The sequence below is a fragment of the Pristiophorus japonicus genome, chromosome 10 (assembly GCF_044704955.1).
Source record: "Pristiophorus japonicus isolate sPriJap1 chromosome 10, sPriJap1.hap1, whole genome shotgun sequence".
In the NCBI taxonomy this organism is placed as follows: Eukaryota; Metazoa; Chordata; class Chondrichthyes; family Pristiophoridae; genus Pristiophorus; species Pristiophorus japonicus.
In genome coordinates this window covers 188,546,866-188,559,300 of record NC_091986.1, presented here as the reverse complement: position 1 = coordinate 188,559,300, position 12,435 = coordinate 188,546,866, and the positions used below count along the sequence as shown (strand labels likewise).

The following is a 12,435-nucleotide window of genomic DNA, read 5'->3' as shown; positions in this document are numbered from 1 at the left end:
CTACTAATTACATCCTCAAAAAATTCCAGAAGATTTGTCAAGCAGGATTCCCCTTTCATAAATCAATGCTGACTTGGACCAATCCTGTCACTGTTTTCCAAAGACGCTGCTATTTCATCCTTAATGTTTGATTCCAACATTTTCCCCACTACTGATGTCAGGCTAACCGAATTATAATTCCCTGTTTTTGCGCTCCCTCCTTTTTTTTTAAAAAGTGGTGCTACCCTCCAGTCCGTAGGAACTGATCCAGAATCAATAGACTGTTGGAAAATGAGCAGCAATGCATCCACTATTTCAAGGCCACTTAAGTACTCTGGGATGCAGACTATCAGGCCCCGGGGATTTATCGGCCTTCAATCCCATCAATTTTCCTAACACAATTTCCCGCCTAATAAGGATATCCTTCAGTTCCTCCTTGGTGATGAACATTTCAGATTGACATAATTCACTGTTCGATTAGAACCTTGCATTGATTATGAACAATATTGCACAATATAAAATCAACTTGGTCTTATGCATAAATTAATTCATAATTTAATTAATGCTATAACGAAATGACATTGAATACTGCAATTTAAATTTCCAAACAACAATTAAATATAAAATATGTATAATTTTAAATATAAAATGCAACTTTGGCTGCGGACAGCAAGCTGTTTCATCTTTTGCGGCACTGGTCCGGAGTCTGCACTTCATTGGACGTTGACATCACCACGTCGGCAGTCTCTGCCCATATGCGACAGTGTGCACGGGGTGGCGGTTTCCCCAGTCCGCCCACCTGCCGCTCACGATGCTCACCAGAACCTCGTTCGCCTCCTCGCTGAAGGGCTTAGCCCTTTTCCGTCAAATTTGGCCTCCGTAATGTTACTTAGTAAAATTATTATTTTACACAGTATTTATATTTTTATATTAAAGGGTTACAGTAATTTGATGTAAGTAATAATTTGCAAACTGATATGTCAAAAATTAAATAAAATAGGATAATCTACACAGACACAAGCTTAACAGACATTCGCAAGACTTTTCCCTCCCTCTTTCTCTGAGCCTCCCTCTGCTACTGAGCATGTGTGATGACCCCTGACCCCTCAAAACATGGCCAAAAAAAAACCACACATGCGCACATTACCGTTGCTAGGGAAGCGCTTTTTTTTCACTTCTGTTTTAGGTGGGCGATCATGAGATCGGCAAAAATCACACCGCCCATTTGACATCGCCGGGGTAAGGCCGAGTGGAAAATCGCCCCCAAAAAATGGGCGTGATGCACCGTCGATCAGCAAGGCCAAGACATCCCACATCACTGAGACATCACCCATTTTTTTGGGCGATGGCCCCCTAGTGGAAAGACTAGCCATAAGATTTCTGCCTGGAGATCTTTGAAGCCCTCTTAGTCTTTACTTAGCACATTGTGCAAATATAGAACTTTAACTTTTGTAATATTAAAACTGAGAATATGTTTCACTGGTACAAAATGATGATTTGTACGCATTCAGATATGTTAATGTCATATTATCTAGAAGAAATAGGCAATCACCATAGGAAGTGGTTTTTCCTCCATAAATTGTGTGTATGTATACTGTAACTTTCAAAGTGATTGTTGTATTGAGAGGATTACACTGGGCTGTGAAGAAAATAGCACTGAACTCTTATTAGCCAAAATAGATTGCCGGTAGAGGTAATCTAAGTCTTCAAAATGCTGAGGGGTCTAGGAAAGATAAGTGTAAACAGGTTATTTGACTTGCTATGTGAGATGAGTACAACAGTGAAATTAGAACACAGTCGAGAAGCTACACATTTTGAAGGCTGCAAAATTATTCAAGGGTTTAAAAAGAAATAGTTTATCTCCTATGGTGGTGTACAAGGGCAGTGAAGACTACATATAGTTTTCCAGCGATGCAGGGTTGGAGGGCGGAGAATAGTCCCTACTTTAAAGTTATACATTCTGTCCTTTTTGTTTTGCCATTATAAATTCTTGCGTCCCCAGTTATAATGAGGACGAGCTATGTCAGCGTTACATCCTTCCATCAGTGGTGATGCTTCAGCACTTCTGCTAATGGGAGGGTGTAATTACAATGGAGCAGGTTTACATGGGAAGTTTCCATGATAAATGTAGGCAAATAAATTTATAATGGAACGGTTGACCGGAAATGCACATAGGTGTTAAGATTTTTAATACTTTAATGGAAGAATCGCTGGAAGCCTTTTCTTTCATAAAACAATCTGCTTTTCTTTTTGATGCTAGATGCAGTCAATCTGAAAATCACCTGAAGAAAAGTTTTTTGTACTTCTGTAAAATGATTTGTGTGATGTGTCAAAAAAAATACATGACCTGACAAGTTTTGACATTGGAATCAGCTGATTCCTGTAAATGCTGTACACTAAGACCAGTATGCCATCTAGCCATGAATCATTGCATTGTTAAAAATATTGAGAGCAATTTTGTTTTGTTTTGTAACTCTCTCTTTTCTATCTCTCTGCAAGCTTTATTCATGATGAGGCAGAGCTGGCCACAAACGACAACTTCTGCTGCCTCCGAGGGAACTTATGACCTCCCAGTCGATGCTGGCACTGAGAGCAGAACTTTCCAAGCTTCTTCTGCATCATTCAGTAAATAAAACACATTTTTATGTTTATATTGTAGTGTTATAGAACTGATTTATTTTATCTGAAGTGTAATGTGCAGAAGAGTCCTGGGGAATAGTGGGCTGGTTATTTCTAAAGTTAGACTTCAGTTGAGGCATCTTCTAAAACCACTTAAAAGTCTTGTGTAAATTTGGGTTAGGAAAAGCAAGTTGTGGATGGCAACTTATTTGGAGGTAAAAAGCAGTTTACTATTTTGAAATTCTAAATGTGTACCAATTAGAGGTAATGTTCAAATTCATAGTGACTACCTATTTTTCTATATTTCTGAATAAATTAAACTTGACTTGATCATTAGAAATGGACAGAGGCCAGAGCAAAATCCATTTTATATTCACAAGCTGATTAAAATGCTTAAATTTAGTTTGAGCAGTACTTGAGCTGAGAGAGAAACCAACTTAAAAGGTCTTATTAAAAACCATGGAGGATAAATAATTCTGGTTCCCTATAAGCTGTCTAAAATTAAAGTGGAAATCTTGCCCAACTTTAGTTAGGCCATGTCTCTTCTGCATATCTGTTAGAGATGGTAATTTATCTCGTAGAGAAATTGTTTTTAAATACAATCTTGAGGACATAAATGTCTTAAGAATCTCAAACTACTTTGTGCTGTTATGTGCCTAATTGCAAATACAATCCTTGCTTTCTGAAGTATACTTGGGGTAGAACAAACTCAAAATCCATTGCATAAGTTATACCTTGCTAAACATATTTTTGTATTCTGCATTAAATTTGTACATTCAGTATACTGAAGAAGCTATATATATATATATTTCCCTTTACTAGCGTTACAGTATTAATTGTAGAGAAGTCTTATTTACATGGGGATATGAAATGAGATGAATTCAGAAAACCACTGCAGCTCTGGCAGAATATATAGCATCTAAGTGCACAATTGATTTTTTTTTAAATCTTGTACTGTTCCTTAGACTTGTAGACCCTTAACCTGATTTAATGAAGAGCACAGGTTACTGTTATTTACTCTCTTCCCTTTCAGAATGATAATTCCCTGTCTGATCAGACCAAAAAAAGGGCACCGTGTTCTATTTAAACTGGTACACTATTTGTTTACTGTTGTACGCCAACATACCAGTGCAGTGTGCAGCCAAATTCACCTATTTTCTATTTGCCTGCAATCACAGGATACATTCTTTTTACCAAATGTATCAGAGAACTGTTGTGCAGTGCTAACACAGTTGTGAATTTAAAAGAACATTACAAATCAGTTCACTTCTTGAGTCCTTGGTAATGCTGTCTAGTGCAATATTTGTAAATTTCTAGTGCAATTTTCACGAAAATGTGATTAAAATTTGTAAAAGCCTCCATGTAATTAAAATGCAAGAAATTAAACTCTATTTCATACTTTCGCAACTTTAATAACTGGTGACTGGAAATGAGACTGCATATCTTCCAAAGTGAAAATTATGGTAATATTTCCATTATAATGTCCCCCTACCTAGATATTAAAAACCTCTTGCCTGGTAGGAAATATTTGTGTATTTAATCTTATTCCCTGTATTTCTCCTCCAACCTTTCCGTTTCCACATTACCCCCCCCCGCCCCCCACCCTACCTCAAATAGACGCTTCCTATTTCACGTTGAAACAGTGTACTGCTCCACCGAGCATAGTTGGTGGACAGTCCACAGGAACTTCTCAATGTTCGGCATCTGAGCTGCCATTGGAGGAGCTCGCTCCCTTTTATTTGTGAAGGGTCTCTACAGAGGAAAAACATTGCAAATTCTTATCTTCCAGATTGAAGGGTATCTTTTTTTCTAATTTCTTTCAGAATACCTAGCTGGAACAAGCAATTTATATTGTGTCTGACCTAAATTCCATTTTCCCTAATATAATGAAAATTGGGCAGGGCCAAATATTTTAAAATGATTGTAGATTATATTTGTGGACAGGTTGTACTGTACGCATGACTTTTTCCAAAAGACTGGCCACGTCCAATTTCTCTACATGAAGCAGGTAAGTCCTTTTTAAGAGGCAAGGTGATTTGCATTACCTAGTTAGTTGAGGTGTGAATGTGTGAGAGATTGGATATTTTAAGTGTAAATTAGTAGTTAGACTAGATGCTGAATTGTATTCGGCATAGGAGTGTAATGACATTGAGCCCAGAGTATAAATGATGTACTGGGTGCAATTCTCTTAAACCTCGCCCCAAGAAAGAAAGAACGGTTGTATTCAAGCAGATTTATTGCAGAAAATATGAACTGAAATGTAAAATTAATTTAAAGTAACTTGTACGTTCTAATGCACTTACAGAAAATTAAGATAACGTTTTGGCGTAGAACTTTAACCTATAGAAATGAGGGATGTTCCTCCCTGTTGCATCTGATCTAGAGATCTTAATTGCTGATGCATAACAGGAGATAGCCTGGCTTCTGAGATTGGGATGAAATAAAATCACAGTTTCTTCCCAAGAGAGAATTCAGTTTTGTCAGTTACCTGTAGCATAGTGGCAATTTGTAATGCTTGATCTCTTGGCCAGAGAAACCCCTGCTTGGCTGACTTGATTGCTAATCTCCAGCCAAGTGTAATTAACAACCTTCCCAGTCATGGATGCCAATCCCAACGTTTTTAAATCAACTTTGTTCAGCCTCACAACACTGAAACTTTGGGTCTAAATGGCAAAATCACCATCCGGATTCAACACTCATTTAAACGTAATGGTATTTTTTGAGGATTTCAATGGTTGGAAAACCCAACAACATGAAGGCAGTGAACACACTTTTTCTTCGGGAAGGGTAACATTTTGCTTCCCCTATTTTGTTTCTAAGTGCTTGGAGATGGGACGAGTGTAATTCGGATTCAAATTGCTTCATCCCTAGAGTGATATTTCATTGAGGTGGTTCGTCACCAAGGGTCCATTTGTACCTGTTTTTGTTCTCCACTATCATTTTTCTCTCTCCGAGTCACAATTCCTAACAGTTGTAGCCAGTTGGCCTGTTTTCAGGCGTCTACTAACGCTGCTTTGTAACCAATCGCTGATTAACATAATTTTTCCCTTTTTTTTTCCTGGGGGAAAATATTTCTGCTCGGTGGCATGTTTGACAGATGCATAACTCATCTTGAGTCTGCATCCTATTGCTTTTGATGTTCTGTATAATTTTTGTGTAAACTTTTTTTTATCATTTTATTTTGCCACGCAGTAAGTAGTTTGAGATTTTTGTCATTAGGGAGTATTGTAGATCTTTGTCATGACGATATAATATAGATTGAAAGCTGTGGCTAAGTAATTAAAGGTAGAATTATCTTGCATAAAGAACATATACAAGCTTATCCAACATGTAGGATTCATAGTAAGACATGATGCACAGCTGGCCTGTAATGTAAAATGTCCCGTGTTGTTAAAATTATTCCAGCCATAAAATGTTAAAATATGCGCAGAATGAAACCAGATTTTTTTGAATATAGGATTAAGTAGTGATCCAAACTAACTTTATTTTAAAAACCCTGCATTATATACTGAATTTTCCAGAGGGACAAATAGCTAGTTCTTATCTGACTGTTTCTATGACAAACAAACTTTACTAAAATCTCAATTGTACTTCAAACAAGTAGTTCTTATAACAGAAAAACCTATTAGTCATACCACACTCGTATCTTGGTTGCAATATCTGATAAAGTTTTGAACGCCAGTTAGCATATTGGCCCAGAATTTGTGAGGAAAATAACTAAGTTTAATGCGCACACTTATTTTTGTGGTAAATAACTCTGCAGTTTATGGTGAGGAATAGATGCGCTGTGAATTGCTACTAGTCATGGATTACTGGATGATTTGCAGTGTTCTGTCGCTAGCCTCGTGAATAAGGGTGCTCGCCGAGAGTTTCAAAAAATTGGCACATTTGGTCTGTTAAAACAAATTAAGCTCGCCGCAGAAAGTTAGGGCTGGAACTTGCGACGTAAGGACCCATTTACTAACGAGGTTTATATTTCGGGAATGCCACTCGCCTTTACTGGCCCAGAATAGGAACTATTGAAACTGTGGAGTCTCAGTCCTGCAGGTAGTAAATTGTTCCGAGAAGTTTTTTAAATTGTAATTGTTTTTCTTTCTTTGCCTGTGTGCCTCTTTCCTCTCTCGCAATCCAATCTTTCATTCCCTTTCTCTTTCTCTCTAATTTGACTCCAATTCACCCATTTCCTTCTCCATCATTCCTGTTTCGTTTTCTATCCTTAAATCTCATTGATTAAGGAGATAGGCTATGGACCCTGTCGTCCTCTTTCTCCCCCCCAAGGCTCCAGTTGCCCCGTTAGCAATTTGCACTTCGTCGTTAGAAATATTTTGAGCTGAAGGATGAGGGGAAATCTAACAAAGTGGGCATGCCACGAGATGATCTACTCTCGCAAATTCTGGGCTATTATCTTGCCTAACCAAATGATGCGTCGGCAGTTGTCTAAAGTATGCCAAAGTTGTGTGCAGCAGCAACCTTTGGAATGAGTAGAAATTTTACTGCATGGTTTCTTTAAATTAATTATAAAAGCTATTTTTACTCCTGTTCTGGTTGATTTTTTTTTCAGTCTAGTGAAGTGTTGCTGTTTAACTCTTGACCATTTAGCTTTTGATTTCTGAATTCATGATACAAATTTGAGGGTCTGCTTTTATGATTTACTTAATTCTAATGATTTTTATCAAAATAGAGGAATCCTGTGACTTGAATGTGAATAGTGATAGTTCAGAAGATACTGAGCTGAGCTATAGCTTTGGAAAGATGTCAAATTTAACTTCAAAACCATCCTAGTAATGAGTTATCAAAAAAAAAGTGTTTGCATTGTTAGTGTTCCTGTCATTTTAATTATGTTTTTATCTTTTTAGGATACACTGGAGGAACCCCTTACAAGGTAGCACCTACTCAAAGTAATGGTGCACCTCCCCCATATTCTCCATCTCCAAACCCTTACCAGACCGCCATGTATCCCATTAGAAGTGCCTATCCACAGCAGAATCTGTATGCCCAGGTAAATTTACTACCAATTGGATATGCAATAATCCAAAAAAGTTCGATCCTTGAACCTACATATTTGCATATATAAATAGTGTGACAGTTGCCATGTTTGATGTAGCAATGTATTGTGGTAAGAGCAATGAAAGTAATGTGCATATCGTCTAAACTAATGGTTGGTACTAGGTGCTGTGCTAAAAGATATGTGCCTATATAATGGACAGTATTGCTGGAAGCTAAGTTCAGGATCGCTCTACTCTCCCTTTCACAGAAACATAGAAATTAGGTGCAGGAGCAGGCCATTTGGCCCTTCGAGCCTGCACTGCCATTCAATAAGATCATGGCTGATCATTCAACCTCAGTACCCCTTTCCTGCTTTCTCTCCATACCACTTGATCCATTTGGCCGTAAGGGCCATATCTAAACTCCCTTTTGAATATATCTAGAGAATTCCACAGGTTAACTACTCAGTGAAGAAGTTTCTCCTCATCTCGGTCCTAAATGGCTTACCCCTTATTCTTAGACTGACCCTTGGTTCTGAAACTCCCCAGCAACAGGAATATTCTTCCTGTCTCTAACCTGTCCAATCCCGTCAGAATTTTAGATATTTCAATGAGATTCCCCCCCTTTCTTCTAAACTCCAGTGGAGACAAGCCCAGTTGATCCAGTCTCTCCTCATCTGTCAGTCCTGCCATCCTGGGAATCAATCGGGTGAACCTTCGCTGTACTCCCTCAATAGCAAGAATTTCCTTCCTCAGATTAGGGGATCAAAACTGAACACACTATTCCAAGTGTGGCCTCACCAAGGCTCTGTATAACTGCAGTAAGACCTCCCTGCTCCTATACTCAAATCCTCTAGCTATGCAGGCCAACATGCCATTTACCATCTTCACCGCCTGCTGTACCTGCATGTCAGACTTCAATGACTGATGTACCATGACACCCAGGTCTCTCTGCACCTTCCTTTTCCTAATCTGTCACCATTCAGATAATCTGTCTTCGTGTTTTTGCCCCCAAAATGGATAAGCTCACATTTATCCACATTATACTGCATCTGCCATGCATTTGCCCACTCACCTAACCTGTCCAAGTCACCCTGCAATCTCTTAGCATCCTCCTCACAGCTCACACCGCCCCATCCAGCTTAGTGTCATCTGCAAACTTGGAGATATTACATTCAATTAGCCTGACATCAGTAGTGGGGAAAATGTTGGAATCAATCATTAAGGATGAAATAGCAGCACATTTGGAAAGCAGTGACAGGATCGGTCCAAGTCAGCATGGATTTATGAAAGGGAAATCATGCTTGACGAATCTTCTGGAATTTTTTGAGGATGTAACTAGCAGAGTGGACAAGAGAGAACCAGAGGATGTGGTGTATTTGGACTTTCAAAAGGCTTTTGACAAGGTCCTGCACAAGAGATTGGTGTACAAAATCAAAGCACATGGTACTTGGGGTAATGTACTGACATGAATAGAGAACTGGTTGGCAGGCAGGAAGCAGAGAGTCGGGATAAACGGGTCCTTTTCAGAATGGCAGGCAGTGACTAGTGGAGTGCCGCAGGACTCCGTGCTGGGACCCCAGCTCTTTACAATATACATTAACAATTTAGATGAAGGAATTGAGTGTAATATCTCCAAGTTTGCAGACGACACTCAACTGGGTGGCGGTGTGAGCTGTGAGGAGGACGCTAAGAGGCTGCAGGGTGACTTGGACAGGTTAGGTGAGTGGGCAAATGCATGGCAGATGCAGTATAATGTGGATAAATGTGAGGTTATCCATTTTGGGGGCAAAAACACGAAGGCAGAATATTATCTGAATGGCGGCAGATTGGGAAAAGGGGAGGTGCAACGAGACCTGGGTGTCATAGTTCATCAGTCATTGAAAGTTAGCATGCATGTACGACAGGCGGTGAAGGCAAATGGTATGTTGGCCTTCATAGCTAGAGGATTTGAGTATAGGAGCAGGGAGGTCTTACTGCAGTTGTACAGGGCCTTAGTGGGGCCTCACCTGGAATATTGTGTTCAGTTTTGGTCTCCTAATCTGAGGAAGGACGTTCTTGCTATTAAGGGAGTGCATCAAAGGTTCACCAGACTGAGTCCAGGGATGGCTGGACTGACCTATGAGGAGAGACTGGATCAACTGGGCCTTTATTCACTGGAGTTTAGAAGGATGAGAGGGGATCTCATAGAAACCTATAAGATTCTGACGGGACTGGACAGGTTAGATGCGGGACGAATGTTCCCAATGTTGGGGAAGTCCAGAACCAGGGGACAGTCTTAGGATAAGGGGTAGGTCATTTAGGACTGAGATGAGGAGAAACCTCTTCACTCAGAGTTGTTAACTTGTGGAATTCCCTGCTGCAGAGAGTTGTTGATGCCTGTTCATTGGATATATTCAAGAGGGAGTTAGATATAGCCCTTACGGGTATGGAGAGAAAGCAGGAAAGGGGTACTGAGGGAATGGTCAGCCATGATCTTATTGAATGGTGGTGCAGGCTCGAAGGGCCGAATGGCCTACTCCTATTTTCTATGTTTCAATTCCTTCATCTAAATCATTGATGTATATTGTAAATAGCTGGGGTCCCCTGCGGCACTGGTCACTGCCTGCCATTCTGAAAAGGACCTGTTGATTCCGACTCTCTGCTTCCTGTCTGCCAACGAGTTCTCTATCCATGTCAATACATTGCCCCTAATACCATGTGCTTATGTTCTCTACTCTTTTGTCTGCTCTCTTTAGTTACACCTCATTTGTTCTGTCTCTGTAGCCTCCTTCAGCGCAGCAAGCCATTCCCTGAGCTCTTTGTTTCTTTGGAACTGGCTTATTGTGCATTCTAGCCTCCCATTGTCCCACATTTTCTCGAACATCTTCCTCCTCGCTTTCCTAGATCCACCCTATACAAATTCCAATTCTCACTGTAAGGCTTTTATTAACTTTGTCACTTGATCATTGTGGCATCTTGTGATCAGTTCAGTTACAAAATAGGTTTTATCTATCACCGGCACCCCAAAGCAGAACTCCATGTAGCGCATATGTTGAAGTGGAACTATGGGTATATGATAGGTGAAATTATAATAGTTGCTTAAGTAAATAATTTAGTTCTGTAACTGCATTGTAATTGTAGTGTGGTATGGTATTTGTAAAATTGCTGCAACTCTTGGTATCAAGACGGTTTCAGAAACTAACTTGGATATCATCATCATCATCATAGGCAGTCCCTCGAATCGAGGATGACTTGCTTCCACGTCAAGAAGTTCACAGGTGTTTCAATGAAGGACCTAAAATTCCAGGTCCCGAATTAAATCTTGAAGGGTGAAAGATGTCTGTGCGTGGATTTTTTTAAATGTGTGGTGGTCATTGCACGCCAGTCACCACACGGGCTTGACAGAGCTAGGTCTTGGTTCATTAGCAAGGATTAACCAAGACGACTGGAGACCAGCTCTGCTGCACGGACCTAGTGCGCGCACACATCGCAGTGTGGGCTGACCCATGCTGCCCCTGGGCCCCGAACTTTCGCCTCTCCTGGGCCCCGATCACGTCCCTCTACAATCTCTCGCCGCTCATCCGCCCCGACCTCGCAGCTCCTGCTGTACCTGCCCACGCTCCAATCACCGACCTGGATCTTGGTGACGTTCCTTTTCACTGCCGTTGCTCTCCTGCTCCAGCACATGCTACTCCCTGGATTGGTATGCCTCCACGCCGCTCCTTCCGTTCCCTGGCCTGCTCCGATGGTGCTCGCAGGCCGGGGGCCGCTCAGCCTGATGGGCCAGTAACTTGGATAAAGAAGCTCATGGCCTTCAATTCAATTGATTTCCCCTCTCAAATACAAGACTTGTGTTAAAAATAGAACTGTAACTAAAGCTGTGACAACTCAGTCACCAAAATACTATTTTGTGGGGGATGGTGTTTATTAATCATAAAATCAAAATTGCCCCATGTCCTTGGTTTTGGATTTAAAGGCATTGAATACTAAAACAAGGAGGTAATGTTCAACTTGTGCAATTTGCATTTATATAGCGCCTTTCATATAATTATCCCGAGGTGTTTCACATTAGGAAGGAATACTAACAACTAGGTGGGAGAGATTGAGAGGGTGACTGAAAATGTGCTTGATATTTTGAGACATGGTGGTTTAGGGGGAGAATTTCAAAGGGTTAGCTGTTACAAGTTAGCTGAAAGCTCATTAATGGTGGGGTTAGGAGGATGCGCAGAAGATCAGTCAGAGGAATGGCGTATTCATGAGGATAGTTGGGCTGGATGAGATTGCAGAAATGGTGGAAGGAAAGAAAGAAAGACACGCCTTTCACCACCTCGGGATGTCCCAAAGTGCTTTACAACCAATGAAGTGTAGTCACTGTTCTGGTGTAAAGATTGCAGCAGCCAATTTGCACACAGTGAGGTGCAACAAACAGCAATGAGATAATGAACAGATCCTCTCTTTAGGTGTTGGTTGAGGGGTAAATATTCAAAATAGTGCCATGGGATCTTTTATGTCCACCTGAGAGATCAAACAGGACCTCAGTTTAACATCTGGACAGTATCTCTTGACAGTGCAGCACTCCCTCAAAACTGCACTGGAGTGTCAGCCTAGAATGGTGCTCAAGTCCTTGGAGTGGGACTTGAATCGACAACCTTTTAGCTCAGTAGCAGAAGTGCCACTGACTGGACAAAGTCATGGGGAAGGAAATTATTTATAGACTGGCAAAAATTTACAAGTGATGCATTGGGAAATTGGAAGCCAGTGTAAATCAGAGCAGCACTAGATATATTAATATTTTGAGTGTAGATGGGAGACCAGTAAGAACATTAGAGCAGTCCAGTCTGGAAATGACAAAGGCGTTTAAATTTTTCAG

At 40.5% G+C, this 12,435-nt stretch overlaps 1 protein-coding gene across 5 annotated transcripts in view; it reads left to right on the top strand.

The window, feature by feature from the left end:
• fam168a (family with sequence similarity 168 member A) overlaps positions 1-12,435 on the top strand; it is a 123,785-nt gene that overhangs the window by 87,227 nt on the left and 24,123 nt on the right. For all 5 annotated transcript variants that reach the window (XM_070892410.1, XM_070892409.1, XM_070892408.1 and 2 more), the window contains 2 exons: positions 2,479-2,604; positions 7,455-7,597. In XM_070892410.1, coding sequence (XP_070748511.1) covers positions 2,479-2,604; positions 7,455-7,597 — 269 coding nt within the window. The remainder of the gene's footprint in view (positions 1-2,478; positions 2,605-7,454; positions 7,598-12,435) is intronic.